Source organism: Vanessa atalanta, chromosome Z (genome assembly GCF_905147765.1).
Source record: "Vanessa atalanta chromosome Z, ilVanAtal1.2, whole genome shotgun sequence".
NCBI lineage: Eukaryota > Metazoa > Arthropoda > Insecta > Lepidoptera > Nymphalidae > Vanessa > Vanessa atalanta.
In genome coordinates, this window is record NC_061902.1 from 8,823,715 (window position 1) to 8,850,326 (window position 26,612).

General features: G+C 31.3%; 1 protein-coding gene across 1 annotated transcript in view; it reads left to right on the forward strand.

The window, feature by feature from the left end:
• LOC125075915 (dipeptidase 1-like) overlaps positions 1 to 20,237 on the forward strand; it is a 77,480-nt gene extending 57,243 nt beyond the window's left edge. Inside the window, exons 4-12 of the mRNA XM_047687762.1 lie at positions 20 to 176; positions 10,284 to 10,416; positions 11,776 to 11,932; positions 12,507 to 12,561; positions 13,878 to 14,054; positions 14,435 to 14,519; positions 16,156 to 16,231; positions 16,548 to 16,686; positions 17,471 to 20,237. Coding sequence (XP_047543718.1) covers positions 20 to 176; positions 10,284 to 10,416; positions 11,776 to 11,932; positions 12,507 to 12,561; positions 13,878 to 14,054; positions 14,435 to 14,519; positions 16,156 to 16,231; positions 16,548 to 16,686; positions 17,471 to 17,581 — 1,090 coding nt within the window. The 3' untranslated portion in view covers positions 17,582 to 20,237. The remainder of the gene's footprint in view (positions 1 to 19; positions 177 to 10,283; positions 10,417 to 11,775; positions 11,933 to 12,506; positions 12,562 to 13,877; positions 14,055 to 14,434; positions 14,520 to 16,155; positions 16,232 to 16,547; positions 16,687 to 17,470) is intronic.
• Positions 20,238 to 26,612: the final 6,375 nt, after the last annotated feature.

Below are 26,612 nucleotides of genomic sequence, written 5' to 3' on the forward strand. Positions count from 1 at the left end.
AATTAATGTATTTTAACAGGCACAACGATTTACCATGGAACATTCGCAAGTTTCTGCGCAATCAGATCAACGAATTCGAACTGGATACCGATCTCACGCAAGTGGCCCCTTGGTCCATTTCAAAATACTCTCACACCGATCTGCCCCGTCTCAGGGAAGGCATGGTCGGAGCTCAGGTAAGTACTTCTATTTTATGTAATTATATTTAATAATACTAGTTTTTAACGTTAGCAAAAATATTTTGGTTTTAATTTAATTCACGATTTAGCCCAGGAATTCGGCATTGTTGGAAAATATCATGTTTAAAATATTATATATATATATAATTGTATTAAACCGCCAATGTCTATGGGTAGTGGCGACCTTAACATCAAATGGACCATTTGCCGGACCGCCTACCATAAAAAACACAAAAAAAAAATACCTTACATAAAAAAAATATGCAGTATATAAATAGATCTTTGTATATAGCTAATTATTACATATAATCATAACCGGTTCTGATATTATAATATAATATTAGATTTTCAGTTTATCATTATTTCCCAAAGCTGATCTGATTCTGTAATAATTGCCAGAACGAATACCTTGATAACCCTTGCTAAAATGTAAAGAACCACTTACGAATTGATGTTATTTTCGACTTACCTTTATTTAATATTTGCGTTTTAGAGGTTGGCCGTCAGGTATTAAGGTCAGATTTGTTTAATCTCGGCTTAGTGGTTCGGTTGTGAAATGTGGACAAATTATTGATTCAATAGATGACAATTCGCAAGGACTTTTTATTCAATATTAATTCATATTCAAGAACGATTGTTAAACATTATGCACAAAGTACCTAATTATTTTTAAATTCGATCGAGCTGTACACATTAAAAGTCGTACTATTTTCATATAAAATCAGTTTATAATATTCTTGTCGTACTATAGGCGTCGTCGGTGAGATTAAGCGACAGCGAAGCGATTTCGCTTTAAATCAGCAAACAATATTTTACAGCAAGAATCAGTTAATCTTGTAACTCTTTTAAAATGTCCTAAGTCTCCAACTCAATCGACTTGGTCGGAATATAGCCGTATAATAGTATTATGAAGAAGAAAGCCATTAATACGAAGGAGTATCGAGTTTTAAATAGTGATTGGTCTTAACTTGGTGGTAATGCTTTGTGCAAACCTGTCTGGTAGGTACCTCCCACTCATCAGATGTTCTGCCCCCAAGCAGCAATACTTGGTATTGTTGTGTTCCGGTTTGAAGGGTGAGTTAGCCAGTGTTACTATAAACACAAGGAACATCATCATCTTAGTTCCCAAGGTTGGTGGCTCATAGGCTCAGAAAGGGATGATAAATATTTCTAACAGCGCCAATGTCTATGGAGGGTGGTGATCAATGACCCATTAACCGGTCTGCCTACCTATTACACAAAAAAAACACCCCATTATATATTCTACCGCTTAACAGCAATACTTATAACGTTGTGTACCGTGGCATAGTGTGAGTAAATCAGTGTGACTGTACGCACAAAGAGCATAACAATTTAGTTCCCAAGGTTTTTGGCGCAGAAGCCCTTAGTCTTGAGAGAGATTTAGTAATTCTATTTTTTTGTTTCTATTTTATTTACATTAAATCATAGTTAACGACGTCAATAATGTTATTATTGCATTACAAAAAACGCAAATAAAAAAATACGCAGACCTACCAATAATAACAATTCTCGAATCAAAGATTATTTTATATTTCGTTTCAGTTTTAATGAAAAAAATTCTTGTATTTTTAAATATGTTCACTGGTTAAGAATAAACACTGAAATTTACTGAATATTAATGAAAAATTTATCTATCACGTCATTTCATTATAATACTACCTACTTCTATTTTATTGTATGAACATTTGAAATATTTCAGACTTAGACTATAAAGTTTTCTGTTATTTGTATATATCTCGATGGTTATTGAGTCAATGCTTGCTGAAATAATTTTCGTCCTTACCAACGATTGTTTTCCAGATAATAACAGGTGAACGTTTTGTAGATCACCGAAATATCTACAGAAATAACTGCAACGACGTATTAATATAATATGTATAATGTACCCATTCTTGAAATAGCCTAAATTTTTTTTAATGTTTCAAAGAAATAAACACAATTTATTAGATAACTTTTTCTTAATTTGCCTTATATATATGTATGTATATAACACACGTACGGTTTTGCTACAGAAAATGTAATCTTAGTGTAATAACTTTGAGGAGTTAGATTTTTTATTCCTCTTACCAAGCAATATAATACAATCAAGGCATTCTTTCATTAAATACATATTAAAACTCCCTAAATAAAAGGAATTTTAATAACCCTAAATAAACGTTTGACCTCAATACATTCCTTAACCATTCATCCCATTGTGATGAAACTTTGGTGAATTGTTCTGCGTACACTCGAAAAGGTATTTACCATAGAAACATTCTTTTTCCCCTCTATGTTTTTACGCCAGTAATAAACATTCTATCTATGTCCCTAATTCTACCCATGCGAAGCTGAGAGAGGTAGCTAGCTATTCTTTAAATTTTCAAGTTTCAACAAAAGTGTTGATGTAACACTATTATAAAATAATGTTCAACAGTAAACAACTTTTTAACGGGTCATAATTTTAGTATTACACTATTTTCCTTCTGAATATTTTCGTAATAAATATATTTTATTGCTTCCAAACCAGAATTTCTCTCATCTTATTTTAAACTGCATCAGATCCGGCGACGCTTTAGGTAACAACTTGATTGAGGTTAATAGGTATAAACTTGACTTTACCTAATTTAAGAATAAACTCACAAATAGAGAAACAATCTTAGTTATCTTGTATATATCTTATTACTTTAATGATAATTTATAATGGCTGTTTTGTTTATGTAAATATAATAGTTTTTAATTTTCACACAAATATAATAATTATTATTAGAGAATATAAATTTTGGTGGCCAAAACTACTGACATAATAAGGGTGACAAATTTGATTGTGATTTTATATTAATAATAATCTCCTGTCACACTTTCTGTTCAAATTAGTGCTATGGAGTCTAACGTTATTTATTATTAATTTAATCAAAATGTTATAACTGACGATAACGCTTTCTTGCTTATTAATCTTCAAAAATTCTGATAACAAGACTACCTAAAATTATCAAACAAACTAATAATAATAATAGCAAATATAAAATTGATTTAAGAATATTAGATATTCTAGCAATAGAATACCGACATGCAATCGTTTACCTAGCAACCGAAATAAGTGATAGGATATTGAATTTCCATTTCAAGATGCTTACGAGCTGATAGGCTGAATATCCACTTATATTCATTCAAACCTTTAATGTTGGGTTCTATAATAAATTCGTTTACCCTTGGAGATTTCAGTTTGAATTCACTGAGGGCATGTGAAATAAGACGAGAGCAATGAGATTTTAAAAATGCCTTTCAAATTTTAAAGAACTTATTGAAAAATCGTATATCTAAATATTCCGGTAATTGCAAAGATAATTTGTTTTGTCTTCGTACATGCATGAGTTTTATAATTTTGTAAACTTTAAATTTAATAAGAAAGCACGAATTTATTTATAAAGTCCCATATTCTCATAGCAGCTTATAATTTGAATTTAACCATAAATTCAAATAGTTCCACATTCTGATTCTGTTTATTTATAATTATAACTGAAAGTATCCTCAAGAATAAATGATTATACAGAGAACACATGAAACATTACAATATCTAAATTTTATTTGAAAAGTTCATTTTAAATATTTCTTTTCCATTTTTAGGATTCCATAGCCAAATAGCAAAAATTGGACCCTTATACATTCGTCATGTCCGCCTGTCTGTATGTCCGTTCGTATGTCACAGCCACTTTTTTCCGAAACTATGAGAACTATACTGTTGAAACTTGGTAAGTAGATGTATTCTTTAAGCCGCATTAATATTTTCACACAAAAATAGAAACAGTTATAATATATAAACAGTAATAAACAGTTTCAAACAGTTTCAACAGTAATAAACAGTTATAAATAGTTTCAGTTCTAAGTATGGGGGTTCCCCATACTTAGAACTGAAACTCAAAAATGTTTTTTTCATCAGACCCAAACGTGTGTGGTATTTATGGATAGGTCTTCAAAAATTATATAGAGCTTTTTACTAATGTTTTTTGTAAACTAAATAGTTTGCGCGAGAGACATTTCCAAAGTGGTAAAATATATAACCCCCTAATAAAACTAAAAAAATATATTATGTCCATTACCATGCAAACTTACACCGAAAATTGGTTTGAACGAGGTGTAATAGGTAGTTTTTTTTAATACATCATAAATTCATTGAATTTCATAATCATAAGCCTTGTTACGTACTTATACGGAACTCTCTCAAGTCTGACACGCACTTGGCCGCTTTTTTTGCATCACCAATGCGCCATCAACCTTGGGAAATAAGATATTATGTCCCTTGGCTCACTCACCATTCAAACCGGAACACAATAATACTGAGTACTTGCTTGCTTAGCGGTAGAACATCTGATGAGTAGGTGGTACCTACCCAGACGGGCTTGCACAAAGCCCTACCACCAAATAAATATTGTTTTATGGAACGCTTATGAAACACTTTTTAAATCTATCTAGATACACTTCCTCGTGTGACCAGGACATATTGTACATAGTTTGATGCTCGTTTCATGTTTCTTGTTCATCCTATTCCGAGTAACAATTTGTTGATAACAACTTTCTCTAACACTCCGCTGCGATGCGGTTCATGTTCAAAATTATTTTACAGCACTTTGCTCAATATAACCTAACACCCTCGTTATTAGTTATGTTACAATATTAAAAATGTTTTTTAGTCAATAGACTATGTAAAGTCGAAACTTGTACTCTGAATGTCGAGCTGAAACTGAGCTGAACGGAAGTCGAGCTTTGTCTGTTGAGGTACCGCGTACTTATGTTATTCTACTGTAAAATATGAATACTTTTGGTAGGCCTTTGTTTTACACCCGTTCGGGTAGGTACCACTCATCATATTCTACTGCCAAGCAGAAACATGATTGGTATTGTTGTGTACCGATTTGAAGGTATTCGCAACGAAAATAAAATCTTAGGTATATTGGTAATGAACTGACGACTAAAGAAATGATTGAGAGAGTTCTTGCAGTACCAACGTCCATGGGTGGAAGTATCATCAGATGGCACATCTGCGCATCAAACACAAAATTTTGTATTTGTCTTTATATTAGAATTCGCATTTCTTTTTTCAGAATAACAATATGTATAATTATTAACCAAGCATTTTCATCACTAAATTTTAAGCCGTGGCTGAAAGGAACTGACGTAAAATCTCCGAGTGAGTTTTTTAGATAGTTTACTTACTACCCAACTAACACCGAGAACAAAAACGCTATAAACAGTATCTTATAAAACAAATGACCAGGACATTCATTTCACGATTACATGTAAAGACCGGCTTTAATATTGGTTAAGCTAATGTATCCATGTTGGTACAAAGCATAATATCCTTATTTGCAAACATTAATGAAGGGGAGATAAACGCATATTCAAACGTGACACAGTTGTGTCAAAGCAAAAATTCTTCAAAGTGATTTACGGTAAAGAGAGCAGCGCTCGTTTTGAAAAGCAACAGAAATGCTTTGAATGACTTTCATTAATAAGAAAAGCGTGTGTTTAAACCGTATGTTGTTGTACTTTGTAAAGTAGATTTTTTAACTTCGATTACAGTTCCAAATGTCTTGAAAATCTTACATGACATTAATGATATTTTTCTAATAAAATAATTACTAAAACAACTAACAACTAGCTTTGCTAGCTTGCTAACTAATATATTTTTAAAAACACCATTATATTTATTGGTGTATTATAGTTAAATTAATATTTTAAAAATAATTTTAATAATTAATAGTTCGATTTCTACTATCATCTCAAAAAAATCTTAGAATAAACGCGAAGTTTCGAGGGTGTCTAGTCTTTTATAAAAGATTCGTCGGTCGGAAATATAGAAATAAAATAATTAATTTACGATTTCTTAATGCACATTTCATAGTCGGTTAGCATACTTTGTAATATCAATAAACAATCGCAGGCATAGCGTGACCAGTCGTATGTCGCCGTAACGTAAATACCAACAAAACTATTCATATATACACGCCAAAAATTTAAACTAAGAATGTTGTGTATCATAAAGCATTATAATAATAAACATAAATATATTTTTGTTTTTTAATAATTCGACTACTTCGAACTGAATATTCATATCAAAGGCAGGTCAACGTCTGTCTGGTCAGCATGTCAATTATATTCGGTAACGTTATCTTCCTTTAGAGTGTCTACACTCGAATTAGGCCATGAAATTTTTTCACAAATTTTTTCTCTTAAAAAATAAGTAACACTCCGTAAATATCAATGCTGAATAAATACCTATACAGTTGTTAGCTGCGGATTGGCGGATAAAGATATCTCGGAATTTAAACCGAGATATTCCTTTATCGTAGCGCATGAGATGCATTGTAAAAAGTTGAACATTCTAAAACTTCGTGGGTCTTGCCTAGATATGAATCCACTCTTTAGTTAAAATTATATCAACAGGACCTACTTATTATTGTTTTGAAACGCATGCTTTAATTTAAATTTTTATTATTTTTCGTCTATCATGACAAGATTTGAATCCTTTCCAATGATTCTGAGTTCAAAGCCGGTTAAGCACCACTGATATAATATTTTATATATATTACAGTTAAGCGGGCGAGCAAATGGGCCACCTGTTGATAAGTAATCATCACCCCTAGACATGGGTACTGTAAGAAATATAAACCATTCCCAAAATAGCCAACACACCACTAACCTTGGGAACTAAGATGTTATATCCCATATGCCAGTGGTTACTTTGCTCACTCACCCTTTAAACCTCAAGACGACAGTACTAAGTATTGCTATTCTAAGAATATCTGACGTGTATGGAGAATGGGTAGTACCTACGCAGACAAGCTTGCACAAAGCCTTACCAACAATATTACTCCACTATACCGATATATTCGTATGCTTAATTTGTGTGTTTATAATTCATCTCGTGCTCGGCGGACAAGGAAAACATCGTGAGGAAACCTTTAAGTGTCTGTTTCAATGAAATTTTGCCACACGTGTATCAACTATTAGAGTAGCGTGATGGAGTAGGGTTAAAGCCTACTCCTCAAAGGCGTTTTTGCCCAGCAGTAAGACATTAACAGATTGTTACCGTAATGTTATTTATTAGTCGATAACAAAGCTTTAAGTAAATACAATTGTAAAAATTTAAACTGTTTCCCGAAATTAACTACTTACAACTTTTCACGACTAGCAAAACAATCTTTCTCAGTGTTTTATTTGTTATTACTATTTTAATAAATCTCCTTCATCGTTGTAACTTTTCCTATAATGTTGGCCCAAAAACTACGAATATATGACGAATAGTTTACACCAATGAGTTCCTTTGACTTGATTTCAAAATTCGTAGTGTTTTTATTACGTATGCATCGAAAATATTCCACAAACCCTTTCGCAAAAACTTGTCTTATAAATCTATTTCCTATTAATCGCATATTTGCTAAATATAATCAAGTATTGAAATCACCATCCAAAAACTGAAATAAAAAAAATAAACTAAAATAAATAAACCATCGTGATATTAACATGTTTTGAACAAATTCGTTTAATTATAAGTCACAACATATTTAAACCAGCTTTAAAGAAACTTTATTTATAGTAGTAATGTATTTTTTAATAAATAAATTAAGACGAGATAAAAATGAATTCTTTAAATTGATAGGTAGAAGGGTATGTCAATCTAAGGATGGGTGTGTAGATAGATGGATAAACAGAAATTATAACACCTTTAATTTTGTCTGATTACTATACCTGCTATTTTAGAATATTCATATATTTAACTAATTTAGAAATTTTTCCAGGACAATTTTACAAAAACTCGTTGTTTACTACCCTAACTACATTCATAAAACTTGCAAAGTCTCTAAAAAATTTAATGCCTAGCTTATAAGGCTACAAACCTCAATATCTTGTATTCAAGTCACGGGTCGGGCTAATAAAAAAGTCGGTTTTTCTGATAAGAAATTCTCAGTAACAGCACAAAGTTTGAAACCGGGCAATGTTAACACACCCGTGCCTTGGAAAGCTCGTAAAGCCATTGCGCCTGAACTCTCTCCGTCTTTTCGGATTGCCGTCCCTTCGTATTATGAGAGAAACGAAATAGAGACTGTACCTGTCTCTCTGCACGTAGGCGAGCACTTTTTACTAAAGCCAGCGAAATTTCAGATCTCACCCTCATATCCCTTCACATCCCTTCTTGTTGTCGATATTCCATACATATGTAAATAAAATTTGAAAAAATATATTTTTTTTATATATAAAAGTTACTTTTAATATTGACTTGGGCTTACAAATTCTAAATTAAGTCAAAGTTTTTACAGCAGTTTTGGTTAATGAGTACAAACCAAATTTGATAAATTATCTTTTATTTTAATACTTTCCATTTTACAATCCATCTAAGATTGATCCGTGTCTATTTTCCACACATTTCCCTCCAAACACAGACGGTCCCCTCGTCCCTCGCACACATAACTCGCTGGTTTCTTATGTACAAAAACATCGCTCCGCTAATCCCATTTGAAACCGAGCTGGGCTAAACGAGGCTAGGTAAATGAAATAATAATATTCGTTGATTTTTCCTCGTGCACACTGAGCGAAACGAAGCCCCTGGAGTAGTTGGTTTGATTAGAAAATCAATTACTATAATACCGTTGCGATTCTATCAAAAACTATATGTCGGCGGGAAGCCACGTATTTAAGAAAAACACGTGTACGGAAATGTATATTTTAATTATTGAAAACTGTTTGATTACTAATATTAAATTAATAATATTTAGTGGATTCTGAGATGTTTAATTAGTCTGAAATATTTTACCGTCCATAAATAGGAATATATATATATATATATATATTATTGTATTATATTATATTGAGTGAATAGTTCTCCCACCCAGTTTTGTTATAAGAGGCCGAGCGCCCGCCCTTATCGACAGGCTTGTTCGAGCCGTCGAAGCGATTGGACCTCCTCAAATTGGAATAAATCAAAGAAGAATATTTCGTGTGTTTAATTTGATACCTTCGAGTATGGGTGTAAATCCAAACCCTGACATTCGTGACGACAGCAATGCTGAGGTCATGTTTTTTAAAAATAAGCTGGACAAGCTACTTCGTCATATATAACTCAAAGCAAACGCATATTTTTAAACTATTTTAGGTAGATAAATACTGCAGCTTACTCTTCTATAGATATTTTTTTTAAATTGTATTTGGTAAAATTTTAAGCACATTATTCTGATGATGAAAACAGAATGAAGCGACTTCGTTCAACACTACTAAATTATATTCATAAATCATAACTTAAAATTTAAGTTATTTTATTTTATCAAGTTTATTTTATCTCTGAAATTGTTTAAAAGGATAATATTTCAATTCCGGTGTATGTTTTACTCATATACTTTTAGCTGATTTTAGTTACACACACATACATTATTATAATAATATTTTTTATATTTATGTGTGTGTACCCACACAACCAAATTCAGTATATATATATATATATATATATATAGACATATATATATATATATATATATATATATATATATATATTTATATATATATATATATATATATATATATGTCTAATCTAATTTTTATATTAATCTAAAATAATTTACATCTATTTATATTTACACCTAGAGCTGAGTTTGGCTCAGTGTTTAGAATGCGTGTATCTTAACCGATGATTACAGGTTCCAACCCAGGCAACTACTGTATTTTCATTTACTTAATTTAATTAATATAATTTAATTTAATTTAATATAATTCAGCCCGCATTAGGCAGTGAAGGAAAACATCGTGAGGAAATTCGAAATTCTGCCACATGTGAATCCACCAACCCGTATAGGAGCAGCGTGACGGATTATGCTCCAAACCTTCTTCTCAAAAGGGAGAGGAACTAAGGGCTAAGGCCCAGTAGTGGGAAATTTACAGGCTGTTACTGTAATTTACAAATGTAGAAGTATTCTTGTAAAAGAAACTCGGAACTGACGGCAGATCAGAGTCGTGATATGTCAGAATGTAATATGCGACATTAACTATAATAATTATTAAATATTAAAAGTATATTAATTTTAAGAAAAAGAGATTATCGGGTTGTTTTTGTTACAGTTTTGGTCTGCCTTTGTACCTTGCGCAACTCAGAACAAAGACGCCGTACAACTTACCTTGGAACAGATTGATGTTATACAACGCCTAGTTGAAAAGTACCCTCAACATCTGCAACTTGCAACATCTGTCACAGGTAAGAAACTTGTTTGTTTCTTTTCATTTCGGTTGTAACGACAATTTAAGACAAGTTTTATCGTTACTATTTGTTGTACATTAATATTTTTGTTATATTAATATTTTCTTAAAACTTTCTAGTGCTGCAGACGCCTATAAACGTCATGATAATATACTGTATCTGAGTTGAGTTGAGTTGAATTAAGTATAAAGATGTAAAAAAATCAAAGTGTTTTATATTTAGGACACTTGACAGAATAGTCAAAGCGAATCGAAATGTTAAAGCGAAAACAATTCGAGCCAACTGGGTAGACTTTCAATAAAGTTTAAGCAACAATAATCGATTTAAACTTTCGTTGTTCCGATATGAAGTTACATTTTTTGGACCGAAGTTCCTTATCGCTCGTTACACTTCAGATACTGGCGACTGAGAGCAAGGCCGAAATAAGAAAAATATCGTCACGAAATTTTTGCAAAAGTATACGTGTAATTTACGTATGTCTATGTAGAAGTATATTACTGCGGTACAGACGTGCAGATCGCGCGTCATCTGTTTTCGTTTTGTATAATAATAGTTACAAGCCTTTATTTAGCTTCACTAGTCCCGGTGTCTGTAATCTAATCGGTGAGAGCCAAAATTTCGCTCCCGCGTTTGTCTCTCGTAACAAAGCAATATTACTAAAACAATACCCTTTTAAAAAGAATAAAGCGGAGCCTGGTAAAGGTGATTTCTCATTTCCATAGTAACTTCTATGATATGGGTGTCAAATGAAAGGCTTTGATGAGACAAAATTTGATAACCAAACTAAAGTAATTCTAAGGCTAATGCCGGATACCACAAAATGGCGATTTTTTATTAGTATTTCCATAGTAACTCCTGTAACCAAATTAACTTCAAAGAGTTGATGAGTGGAATACGATAATCAAGTCACTTATTGCTATAAAATAATCCCAAAAATAAAAAATAATAATACACGTAAAAAATATATTTAAATACTTTTATATAAAATATATTCGATTAGAAACAAGTCGTTTCTTTCAACGTATTTATCTTTAACCGACATTAAAGTTTCTTCTGTTTGTCAAACTCATTCAATGAACAGAATAAAAGCGTAACACTCAGTATTTTTCTCTCTTGCTGTCATATATAACAAATATGTTTTTAATTGTATCTGTATTGTAAATTTTATTTAATTAAAATAAAATATTTAATTTCATAGTTTACCTTTAAAGTCAAACTTTACCTTTAAAGTCAAAGTTGACTTTGACTTTAAAGGTAAAGTTAATTGCAATAATTTCATATACATGATCAATGATTGTTATACATTTGTTTTATTTACGAATGATTGCTATATAGTTTTTTTTTTGTTTGGTTCAGATATTCTTGAGGCTCACAGTGCCAGGCCACGTAAGATCGCCTCTCTCATTGGCATCGAAGGCGGTCATTCCATCGCCAACTCTCTCGGGATTCTCCGGACTTACTATCAACTTGGAGTACGCTACATGACATTAACGCACACCTGCAACACTCCATGGTTAGTTTATCAGTTTTAAACCAATTTTCCTTTTGTGAAGAAATTATTTTGCAAGCTTATCAATTGTTATTGGTTACATACATATGATATTATTTAAGTTAGAAATATATATTAAGTAGATAATGTTTTTTTTTATCTAAATACGAATTTAATAATTAATGTGAGCCACATAAAAACCCACAAACATTATCATTTATCAACACCGACGCGATTTTAAAACAATGTATGATGCATTAATAAGAAATATTACAAAAAATATTTCCATTTAACTTAAAGAACCTTGGTTTTGTTATTTTTTTTTTAATATCGGATTTCCATTACATTTTCATATACTGATTGATAAAAAAGGAATTCTCATTAAAGCCCGAGCGATTTTTTTATATGTAATAGTTGTGTCGTGTAATATATCTACCGATATACGTAAAGTAGAACGCCTTACGGCGTATACTATACGTAGGTACAGATTAATATAGCATGCGCAGATTGAAGCAAGGCGAACAATGAAGGCGACTGGGAGTTTTTCGTGTACATTGTGTTTTTTGTCGCGTCATTTATTTGTATTGTTATTCCGTAGGGCCGATTCCGCGAACGAACCTCCCGCTGCGAATGGACTCACTGAATTCGGAGAGGTAAGAGTTAATTTAGATACCTTTAAACGTTGCTAAGCGATTTGTTACGCTGCGTTCGTGAATCTGCAAAAGCGATTTTTGAAACATATTTCACTGCATTTGGGACATTTTAAAACAGCCACAGCACACATTATTGTGAAATTTTAACATGAAAATCCAAGGTATAGTCACTGGAGACTTCCATTACGAATGGCCTAATGCCCGATTGTAGCCCTATCGGTCATTCTCAATGGAGACTAGACAAGACGCAAGAGACATTTATAATATATAGATGTGTGCACAAACACAGGTGTACTCCCATAAATCAATGAAATGGAAATCTAACACGACTGAAGAGATTTCAGAAATAATAATCGACGGTATTGCATAACAAATATCAATCCAACTTCCAACTCTGGGCTATTCAAGATTTTCTGACGGAAAAACCAGCACCATCTTATTTGCCTTAATGTAGCTTCAGATATAACAATCATTAGATACTCAGGTATAAATCTAGTCTTTACAACAAAGACAGCAAGCTGACGAGTAAAACTACTACTTTATTCTATGCTTGTTTGAGAAATCCTCCAAAAATTAAAATCTAAAACAAAACGGGAATTTATTCTACAAAAGTGTAACATAATTTTCAAGAAAGTCTTTTTTTAATACGAAATATGCACAAGATTTGATTATACAAGTATTTTCGATATATCTATATATGTATATGTATATTAATACCACTCACTGATTAATCACGAAATCTCAGAAGCTATAACCTACAAACTTGAAATTTAACAGGTAGGTTAATTCAGTTGTACGAAACTCCACCCCTATGGGGGTAAAACGGGGGTTGGAAAGTCGAAATATGTTTTTGCCTCTTAGGCTTGAAATTTAAAAGGAATGCTCTATAGTTGGTGTGGAGGTTTACTAATAATGTATTTTTATAAATTTTAACCCTGATCCCCTCCCTCCACCTGCCCTCATTTGGGCTTAAAATAGGAAATGCTAGTATTATATAAATAAACCCCCCATTTTCCTTGTACCTATTTATTCAGCCCTAAATACAGAGATTTTGTACGACCGACTGTAATTGATGTATATATTAACTGCAAATAAATTACAAATTTTGTTATACAATGATTAAAAACGCATCATTAGCAAATAAAAACATTAACTCACATAACATATGTTTTACATTATCACTTACCACGAACTAATAACTAGTAAATCAATATACATATATCATGTTTCTGTGACATCGCCATGATTGCGTTATTAATGCGAAGCGACCCACCTATAATTGAATCCTGTATTGATGAATATGTTATTGTCAACAGAAAGTAGTACGTGAAATGAATCGTCTCGGCATGTTGATTGATCTGTCACATGTGGGGGAGAACACGACCCGTGCTGCGATGCGACTTTCAAAGGCCCCTGTTATCTTCAGCCATTCGTCCGTTTATAATCTGTGTCCCCATAAACGGAATGTTCCTGACGATATCATACAAGCACTGGTAAATAAATTACTTACAACATTATAAAGCATATTTTTATGACTTAAATAAAGTTTGAAATTCCCTAAAGGTGAAGGTTTAGAGATGTGACTACATGTGTCGATTGTCGAGTTTTCTTATGCTTGATTTGTGTTTATAATTAATCTCATACTGAGTGGTGAAAGAAGACATCGTGGGCTTTAATAACGAATGTGTCATAGCAATTCTGCAACATAAGTTTTCACCAACTACCTTAGAAGTAGCGTACAGGAAACTAGCTTAAAATCTTCAACATTTGGAATATGACAGTATTTGTTTTTATATACGAGTATAATCATTTCCTACTCTAAAAGTTTCATGTTAGTTATAATAGTATATTTAAAGCTGTTGTTTGTGTACAGAAAGAAAACGGCGGTCTTATCATGGTGAACTTCTTCCCTGATTTTGTCAAGTGCTCCCCGAACGCTACTTTGTCGGATGTTGCTGGTAATATTTTAAAATATAATAATGTTCAACTGTGCACAGTAATGCAGACTGATATATCTTGAATCACTGATCCCAATATTATACACTTCTTGTTTACGGGCAGTTGCAATTGGACATCTATCATCCATCAGAAGCAGTTACGCGAAAAATAATGTTTCCATACAGAGTAATATAACATTTTTATGATAATATCTCATAAATACCTCGGTACGAATAAATTTACATTATTAAGCCTCGCTGATATTTATTAAAATTCGAGTTTATGAAAATTGTACTTATAGCATTATAACAAAATAAGATTTAAAAAAAACATTGTAGTCTCAAATGTATCATTCTGATAATAGTATAATTTAATTGCACGTACATATTTTTTAACGTTTTTAACAACGATTTGATGTTGTAAGGGGTCAACAAATATTGTGTTAACCTTATCCAATCCTCTCCCTTCCTTTGTAACGGTACGAACACAGCTTTGCAGTCGTAGTCTAACTTGTCGTGATACAGCCTAACGTACCTTTTGACTTAAACCTAAATAAAATATTTAAAGTATTTATCAATTAAGTTTATAAGACAATATTTCTTTAATTACTTTATTTTAATAAATGTTATTTTTTATGTATTTCATAAACGTTGACCATACCAAATACCACCCTTGTCCCTATGTAATGAACGCTTTTTAAATTCAATACTAGCTAAAGAAATTTACAACCAATTTTTTTTGTTTTTTTTTTAATATTTGACATCACATACATTACTCCGATCCTAATGTAAGTAGCTAAAGCTCTTGTGTTATGGAAAATCAGAAGTAACGACGGTACCGCACCCAGACCCAAGGCAACATAGAAAACTAATGAACTTTTTCTACACCGACTCGGAAGTCGAACCCGGCATCTCGGAGTGGCGTACGCATGAAAACCGGTGTACAACTGTACATACTACTCGACCACGGACGTCGTCGTATTTTATTCAAAACTTTTTCACAAACATTTTATTCTATAACCAACGTAACCAGAGACTAGCATTACCTAGCAATTAGCGAAACAAAACTATTCATATTCTATTTCAAACTAAGCGAGCCGTTAATTTATTAAAACTTAATTATTGACAATACAGAGAATTGTTTATAATTTTCCATCTATTTGAATTAAATTTTTAATTAAATACATAAATGTCACCGTTTCACGTGGTGGTGTCAAGTATATCATCTGTCAGTGTATTAAGAACATTATTGCATAGATAATTATGTCGGTTATATGAGCTCAATTTGAATTAAGTTCAACGTCAATTAATAAAGCGAGTTAACCAAATGACCTATGACATTTATACGCTTTCATAAAACAATATAAAGATACTTTTATGTTTAATCATATCAACTCCACGTTTACTTTGATATAATTGTATAATTTTCTTTTTTTTTTGTTTCAAGTGTTAAAACGAGTTTCATATTTATTAAATTATTTAAATCATTTATTAAACAATAAAGTACAAATATACAGTAATAGCTATTAGAGTAATTAATAAATATTTAAAAAAAAAAACATCTGAAAATATTTTAGTCATATATAGAAACTTTTTTCAATTTATTTATGACATTAAATACTGGTTGAAATATTGTACAAAAAATCTTTATTTTTAGAACATTTCCATTATATCAAGAGGATGATTGGCGCTGACTACGTGGGTGTCGGTGGTGATTTCGATGGAGTGAACAGGTAGTTTATTATGTCACAATCTCTTATATACATATAAGCTTTTATTTAACTTGCAATGTTCGTTTTCGCAGGTAATTTATTATAAAAAATAATTATTATATTATATATATATTTTGAAATAACAACAATAAAATAACCAAAAGCTGTTTCTGAACCTAAACATTAGTTACAATTTACAAGCTACTCAGCAGTTCGGAGGAATGTAATACGAGCGAAGATAGACGACCGAATTAATCAATATACTTTCGTTGCTTAGACATATAAATTACAGAACTTCGAAATATATTTCGCTGTTATATAAAGATTTCGTTTCCAGGGTGCCTCGTGGATTGGAAGATGTGTCGAGATATCCCGAATTATTTGCCGAGCTATTGCGAAGTGGACAGTGGAGTGTTCAGGAACTGAAGAATCTCGCCGGTCTTAATATGATGCGTGTAATGCGACAAGTTGAGAAGGTAACGTTACATTTCCATTACATAAGTATGTTAATTTTTTTCATAGAAAAGAAGGTAGACGTACGGATAAATGACCCTCCTGATAATCAATTAACACCACCAACCTTGGGAACCAATGTTTTGTCCTTTGTGCCTATAGTTAAACGAGCCATTGGTGAAGCCGAATGAGCCATTCACCAACTTTTTTACTGTTATAGATTAGAAATAATGTCGTCTACTAGGGCTCATAAGGGCTAATAAGGGCTCTGGAATTATATTTTTTTTTTGTTCAATGTATTGCTTATTGATTTACTAATGGATCAACTATGCGGGCTATAAAGTATAAATCAGTCCGTGTGTGGTGCTTTCAACTATAGGATCTCGTTAATAAACAGTCTCACTTACTCTTCAAACCGGAACTAAGCCGTAAATTATTGCTGTTAGGCAAGTTTGGTTCAATAACTAATAGATGGAATAAATATATGAAAGTAAAATACTTTATATCTTCAACATAATTTGGACATATTATTTGCGTTTTACCGCCATTAAACGAGTTTCGTAAAGGTGAATTTATTTCGTTTGATAATCTCAACGTCTGAGCAACTTTATTCATTTATTTATATTTGTTTTTACACTTTAACGTTACGATGTTTTCGTATTAAAACTTATTTAATACATTTCGATAATAATATTTTGAATACGAAAAGATATATAATCGATATCATATTACAATTAATTAGATTTAATCGATTAAAATTAATAATAAAAATAATGATTGATACCAACTACATTATTTTCTGAACAGGTACGTGACGACCTGCGCACTAATGGAATTGAACCTGAGGAACACCCTGATTCTCCAACCGATAACGGCAACTGTACGAGCAATGCTTTCTACATGGAAGATGTTGTTTAAAATTACTTCATAGACGTACTCAACTTACATATATATATCTAAATGAACCAGAACATTACTTGAACTATGATGTTCATAACAAAAACTATTAATATTGTTTAATGCTTGATCGCATTTATTAACCATACAAAAATCATTTTGATAGATGTACGTAAGTTAAGTACGAACGAATATCGATATGCAATCAAAACAAAATCATTTCAACGATGTTTATTGATTGTAATTAATGTATTTCATATTATATGTGTTTCAAAATAATTGTGGGGAGAATCAGTTCGGCATCAAGGGAGACTTCTCTACGTCTCGGGTGAAGATATTTTAGGAAGCGATATACAGCTATCTCATTCCATAATTTACAATAAACCGATGTAGTCGATTCAATACTTAAACGAGCGTTTTGTAAAAAGGAAATCGATTACTACACGTTTCCAGTCGTAACTCATTGTGTATGGATAACAATATGTCAAAAAATGGAATTAAACTTTTCTTTTTTTTTAGAACAAGCGACGAAACGTAAAAATTATTGCCAAGGAATGAGATAGTTGATCTTATTACAATATTTAACCGCATATAACCATTAGAATCTGATATAAATGTTTGAGTGTTGTAGACATATGGTAGATGTTGTAAAAGCACTGTCTCACTGTCTGTCGAAAACTTTGTCATTGATAAACTTTCCGTGTCTCATATCGCCCTTCTTGACTCTATCATCGTCTCATAATGGCTCCGTGACCACGAATATTATGATAAATTGAATTAAAAATACGAATTTAAATTAGTTATATTTAAATTCAACTACATCGATTGAATTGGGACAATTTGATGTTTCATTTATTGATTCGTATTAAAGAAAAATTTAATTTTGGAATAATTAAAATTAAAAAACGTATTAAAATGTAATTTTATTTACACGTTTAGTAAAGAATAATATGGTACGATGTAAGAATGTAGGTAGTGAATAAATTTTTAACGATATTAAAAATATTAACGAATAACATTTTTATACTTAAGAGTATCAAAAATTAACTTATTTTTTTAAGGAATTGAGTGCCAAATACGGACGCCATTGGATTTGTTCTTGTTTTTTCTCTCTTATTTCTAAACTAATGATAACATTCGACGATTTAGAAAGAATTTCGTCGTTCTATAGTTTCAAATAGATTTGAGCAACTTAAATTATCTTCTAATATACTTATCATTACTGTATCATCATATAGTTTTAATAAACAGTGCTGACTCATTTTAAAAGCCTCCTTAAAATAATCATATATTATATAAGTAGATTAAATTGCTGTGTAGTTTTCTGTAATAGATAAATTAAACAAGTACTTACGTCAAATATCTACGCATTTACACGTATGCATTCATAATGTTTTATCTTCTTCGAACATTTTTTTGTCTATTATAATTAATATATATTTTTAACTTGATACATAAGTACCCTTACTTATATATTATATGCTAAGTATGTGTGAGACTTCACGGATATTTATATTAATATGTAAGTTCTTTTTATAATGATGTCGACGTAAGCATTATCAATTGGCCTATTGTTTTTACTTGTTTAGAATTTTTTTAAAATGAACGTATTATGAAATTCTTTAAGGTCTAATTGCGTCGACATGTTCTCGTTTTTTGTTTTTCAAGACTTATTTGTAAGCTTCACTACCATCTGTAATTATCTAATTTTATTAAATCCCTTAAGTTTCAAAACTATTCAAAATACCGACTTCAGCCGGATCTATACAAGTATATAATTTCAGAATTACTCGGGATTGATACTTTCATATGAAAAAATAATAATATTAAAAAAAATAACTATGTTGAATTAAAAATTTAAACAAAAATAGAAAATAATATGTATTTGTTTTTTTTTTTATCAAGAAATAAATAACGATCTTTCTTGAAGTCAGATTAAAATCCGAATTTACACCAGCAATGACTATTCGATACTACAAATCGATTTCAAAAACATTCGGTATATATTATCACAGCTTTAAGAATATATTAAAACTTTATAAAAAATGTAATCTACTAAAATTCGATTACATACCGAATCTTTTAAAGGCAGATGATTCCAAAGAAACATTCCGTATATATTTTCGTACCTTCATTGATATTTTGATATGAACGTATATGTCTATACGACAATAAATCATTTCGTATTCGGTCGGAAAATCCGCTTATTCCTTTATTGTTACGTAAAAAGTAAAATTTATTGATCATTATTATAGTTTAATACACCAACCTAAAAACTGAATTATAGATATTACCTCAGACACTAAACACCTAAAGTTAAGAACGTATAAAATTGTTCCCAAAACTCAACTACGCAGGTTTGGATGAAATATTTAATATATGAATATAAAAAAAAATCATGAAAAAGGAATAAGCGAGATTTAATCTCGATCTCAATTGAGCTGTGACTCTTGTAATTAACGATATCGGGGTAAAAACGACTATTTCTTAGAAATTACGACTGAAAACTTTTCGAACGTATATTATCTAGCATTATTATTGTCGCGTCTGGCTGTTATTTTGTAATTGGTTTTGAAATGTATTTTATTATAATGTCTTTTTGCACAAGCACCCAGCTGTTACATGTATTTGACTTAAATAAAATAAAATAAAGTCTTGTACTTACACTGAATGTATACAATGGTTATTTTATTTACCTAACATTTATTTGATGTCCTGTATGTGATAATTCTTTTAAATATATCTATAAGATTACTGCATTACAAACTAACGATAAGAAGGAAAATACTATTTATTCTTTAAAGACGGATACCATAAGAGCAAACATCAGGTTTAAGGTAACAGTTAATTGAGCGAGATTTGGTGAGTTACAAAATTACATTTGGAAAGACGTTTTTAAAACAAAAGTACACTACACACACTTGTACACTACACTTGGCGCCATAATAATGAAGCCTCTTTTAAATAAAATTATTAATATCAATTAGTATAAATATTCAGTTATGATTGGAGTTTGTCGAAAACAATTTGACAATCCTACCGGCCAGTAACTTTTATTGTTGTTTGGTAAATCGTTACAATTTAGATAATTTCAATCAAGAATCCTTTTAATTTTCTGCACATCAACGGCTGGAGCTCTTCAAAATGAGACCATATCCGATTTTTATATACAGCTATCGTCCCGTAGTCACTGGGACAAAAGTCGGCTTACGCTATTAACATATGAGATGCCGTAACTATTGTGTAACATTTGTGTAGCTGACTGTAGTAAAATAATATTTATATCTGTACAGAATTTATAAAATGTCGATAACTTTCCTTTTGAAATTATCTTCGAAACCAAAAGATTCCAGCATTTGATTCAACAAACTTCAAATAAACAGCGTGGGCTGAAACTTTAAAAGTAAACTAGGTTTCGAAGTATTTACCGGTTTTGTACCTGTCCCGAGTCGTGTTTCAGTTTAATTTGTCCTTTAAAAATACAAATATTACATAGAAAATATTGAAACATTCAGAATTCAAAGAAGCTTGTGGTGATAATAAGAACTTTAAAACCTAATAATAGTGTATTATTTAAAAATACAGTTGTGTGGGTTCACCTTTTGTGCAATTGTGTCTGGCATGTTTGGGCAAGTTTCTGATAATACTTATATAATTTTGGTGAACTGGTGGTGCGGAATCATATCTAATAATTGTCTGTCTTATATCGTGCAACGGCCAACGTTCAATTTTTCTTTTTTTCCAGCAACAGATCTATATGTTGTCTTAGATTTTCGTGATTATTACACATTGAAATAAAACTAGTTTTTAACGGATTTAATCGCGTATATTATTTTATTTTAACATCCCGACGTTTCGAGCACTTTGCAGTGTTCGTGGTCACGGGTAGACTATATACTTAAATATGTGATTTGGACAAAAGAAAAAGGTGACGATTCTGAAAATACATTCATACATTTCTTTAGACGTAATTCGAAAGATATGTACACTCAAAAATTATGCTCTTGTAAAAAAAATATGGGACTCATTCATCGTGAGACCGTTTACTGGCTCTTTATAATAATAAAACAGACGAAACATTAATTTTGGGCTGTGGTACAAAAGAGTCGTTATTATACGTTATACCATCTGATTACTTATTTCAGACAATTTCTGCATACTTATTAAGTTTCACAAAAGGATCGTCTACTTAGTGTATTCTAGATCAAAATATAACACCTCGTCTTAGAGTCTCTGCTGTTGATGGGTACTTCTGTAATTATTGTTATTATTGCAGTATCTGAGTATATATGGATAAATACTTAAATGATGCGTGGGATGGAGCCAAGAGCTAATTTTATGAATTAATTGATGTGAAACTTCTAATGGCACACCCTAAAGGCAAGACCTACTTATAACGACCCCGTGACGACAAAGTGGCATCATGCTTTCTTATGCCATCACACTTCTTCTCCACCGCTACACAATGTGCATGGTGCGTATATTGCAGACTTCCTTGCTATATATTATAGCTGAACTAGCTGAACCTGCGACTTTAACCACGCGGTATTTATATAACTTTCTATATTAAAGAATGGGCTAAGTCCTTGTCCGAGACTCAAACTATCTTCTTTTCCAACTATCTATCTATCAATTGCATCTAAATCGGTTATTTAAGCGTGAAGACGTAACAGATGGATCATAAAATGAAAAACAATTTAATCACACTAAAGTACATTTTACTCCAGATTTATTCAAAGGTTTTCTTTAATTATTATCATACATTTTTTCTAAAAACTTTTCCATCATTGCGATGTATCTGGCGGGCGTCCGATTTTTTTCGTGTCTCAAACAAAAGTTATACGTCACAATTTACGGATCGAATTTTAGTATTGTGGAACAGTGACTTGGAATATGAAATCTGAAAAAGGGATTTCGCATGAACATATTAAGCTCATTTATGACCCACAATATTATGAACGTTTACTGAAACTTTATTTAATCACTGCAGTTTATAACTCTATGAAATATTTTATGCTGAAGTATTAGTAGTATTTTATAATGATGGGAAATTATGTTGTAGCCCTGCGTTGTAGTTTATAGACTTTCATGGTAAAATATAATTATTAAAGACATGTTTTCACCGTAAGATAAGTGATAAAGAAACCGCTTTGTACCCTTCCTAATCTTTTAATCTTAATAATAGCTTAGGTATCGTTGTGTGTATAATTCTGAAATGATCTGATTACTATAACGAACAGACCTTTTTATATAGGGTGGATAGTGGGCCACCTGATGGTAAGTTCACCATCGCCCATTCACAATGGCGCTGTAAGAAGGTACACAACAAAACTGGGTACTGCTGTCTGACGGTGGAATATCTGATGCGTGGGTAGTATCTGTGCAGCATATATTATAATATGCTGTACAGATACTACCCACGCATCACCATATAGCACAAAGCCACCACCAAGTGTACGTGACTTATTGAATAAATTTATTTTGTTTGAGTTATGTAAGTACATTATGTACGTTTACATCTTCATATATATATCTTCTCTGAAAACTGAAATCATAATCGTTTGGAATAATTTCAATGTATTTTTTGTGTGTATTACAGTCGGTCCATGGATGGTTTATATTGGATATATAAATATCCAATTTGAACGGGCAACTTTGAAAAATGTTAAATATATTGCAATAAGTATAAAATATATTTTAATGCAGTATTCATAATTCTAAAGGTCTGTATATACATCAATGTACAAAAATTCATCAGCTATCCATGCTTGCTCATCCATATTCTGTCTATAATAAAAATCTATCCGAATTTTTTCAACTTTCAAATAGATTTTATAATTAAACATTTTATTTGATGCTCTCGCAATCATTACTATGTATTAACAACCATACCGCTGGTATTTTTTTGTAAATTTTAACGTATACATTCAATAGTATATCTGATATACGGTTGAAACGTGACTGTTACAAAAATGAACACTTCCGTGCCTCTCAGTTACATTCGGTTATAAATTTTCAGAAACTAACTTTGAATTTTTATAATAAACTAATACACCAAGTATCACTTCTGAACAATTTTATTTATTGAGAAGAATATTCGCAGTCAAAATAATAAATTTATACACAAGATTTTATTTAACGCATTTAAATAAAAAAATAAAAAGAAAAAAAAAAACTTTTACACTAAAACTTTTACTGTTAACCTATAACGCCATTTCACATTTGAAACAATTTATATGATATCAAAGCTTGTCGCGAGATTTACTTGGGTAGATAAACAAGTAAAACAAAATTCGTTCAGGCGTTATAAATTAGATCTAAGATTCAATTTCACTGTAATTGCAAAGCACTTTGATACGAAGTATAACATCTTGGAAGGTCATTTAATGTTATCACGAAACCAAACCAAAAATCTAATTCTATTCATATCGGTTGACCAATCACAGAGTTTGTTATACGACTACCTTCTAGACGCCATCGGTCAAATAAGATGTATCCTATGCAAACGGACTTCTCCTGAGAATTCAGGGAACTATATTACCATTCTTGGTATTGAAGTTTACTTATTGATTTTTACGAAAAAAAACTACCACCGGTTCCGGAAAAAACACTATGCGTGTCTTATGTCAAATTCCTTTTTTGTCCCATTTGCTGTCAAAACACTTGGACCTTGGAGTAATGCAAGTAATAAAAAAGCTTCATCAAAAGTATAACACCTCGCCTTATTGCCTAAAATGGTGACAGGAGGGCTGGTTCGTTTTTAGGCCACAGAATCGGAATTGCGATTCAACGGGGAAATGCTGCTGCATTCGTGCCACCATTCCACGCAGTCAAGATTTATACAGTAACTATTTTTAATTCATATTTGTATATATATTTAAGCACTTAATGTTATCAATTCCTATAATAAATTGTTGAATTAAAAAAAAAGACTTAACATTATTGTGAATCAATTTCAAAGTTACTTTATCGATTTTAAAATCATGAAGATTAGTCCCTACACACTACATCTAGGACTTCAGTATTTATTGTTTTTATTTTATTTATTTTATTAGGGAAACAATCAGTATAAGTCCTTCTTAAAGCTGTAACATAAAAAAACTATTTAAAAGAGTGCAAGTGTAACAGCACCAGTACTAACCCAAAGCCGTTCTGTACCGCCTTGTGTAAATACTGAGGTAAATTTAACCCATTTTCCATGCACTCTACCATTTTCAGCTTAAAAATTGCACCTGACAATCCCGAACCTGCGAGCGAATACATTTATTCCATTAATGGATTTCAAAAGTAAATTTAAAAGTAAATCCCAGTGTACTCGCAACTTTATTAAAAATACAACTATAAATCTTTATTTTTATTAATTGTTTTTCATCGGTTGAAAATATGAAAAAAATAATTCAATTTAAATATTCCATATTCCATATTTAAATTGAAAATTTCTACAAAAGGTTTAACGTTTTATTTCATCCAAACAACAGGATAAAATGCTGATATATATATCCTATTCCAATGAAATTGAGAAAAAAGATAAAAAACCTTAGATTTATGTATTTTGTAACTCAGCTAAATTGTGCACTACTAGGATTAGTGATTATTAATCATTATCTTTATTTATAATACAACACAAACACAATTTTTTCGTAAATCCATTGTGAGTATTATGGATTAATCAAGCTCTCGACCAATGATATCGTGGCAATTTGCTGTTAAATGTAGTTAATTTGGCTTTTCTGCTCGTATGGTTGGAATGGAGTATACACCTACTTATTGTATTCGTGATATGGTGTCTGCTGACGATCATTAATTTATAAATGTTGACAAATAAAAATGACATGAATAATAAGTACTTCATAATAATCTAATAGAAGCAATAATTGTACCCAGTTGTGCTACAGAGGAGTCTGTATTAATAACATAGATACCACTTGCTTATTCTAATAATTCAGCTCCGTTCACAGTGCTATGAGTAACAATATATTCTTCGGAAAATTATTAAAACACCAGCAGTTGTTTCAACAAAATGCAAGTGATCTCAGAAGGCTAATTTTCAGATATTCTCTACGTTTGGCTTGAATGATTCTGCAGTCATTTATCTCTGAAAAATCTATCATAATAGACATATTCGCATCATGTAGAAGAGCTGAGTTATAATTTTATTATATAAATATATCTGCTTCACGGTTTCACACGCTTTAAATTTCAGGCCATTGACTTGTCAGGCGTGAATTTCATGTTCTTGTAATGTAGTGCCAGAGTGAGAAGTCAGATCGGTGTCACGAACCCGTGACTGATTGATTGATGTTTTATATTAGAAACTGTAAAATCATCAAACATTATAAAAGTTTAATGAATTGTACGAAACAGTAAATATTTTGTTCTGTGCTCGCATTGAATCCTGATGATACCCACAAAACTTATAACTACAACTACTTTATTGAGATCTTAAAACATCAACAACTGATCTGATTGACATACATATATCTTTTAATTAAGGTAGGGTTAATTATATACATACAAATATATATTGAAAATATTTTGCCTTTTTACAAAGTCTGTCCACTGCTGGACGAAAACCTCAACCATGGAACGCCAAACAACCCGACCTTGGGCAGCCCGCATCCATCACCTACCACCTCTTTAAAATCGGCCGTCCACTTCACCACACTACGGTTTGCCTCTTCAATTTTTGAGCGGTTTATTTATAAAAAAAAGATGAAGAATCGAATGTAACGAAAAATCTTTGTATGTTCATTATAGTATTACGCGTAGAATTAATGGGGTGTTGATATCATCGTAGGTGAAAAAGAGTGAACGCATGAAGGCAACTAAAAGAACAAATAAATACTTAAGATATATGTAGGAACAGCGAATAACTTAATAAAATATACAAATTCAATATATAATAGTGTCCGCAATGCGTGCAAATGCATTAGCTATAATTTGAATATTCATTTTTTTTATATTTATAAATACTAATGTAAATTAAAGTAATAAGTATAAGATGCTCCTGTTAAAATGGCGGAGCCACGCCATTTTGATGTAAATGTCAAAA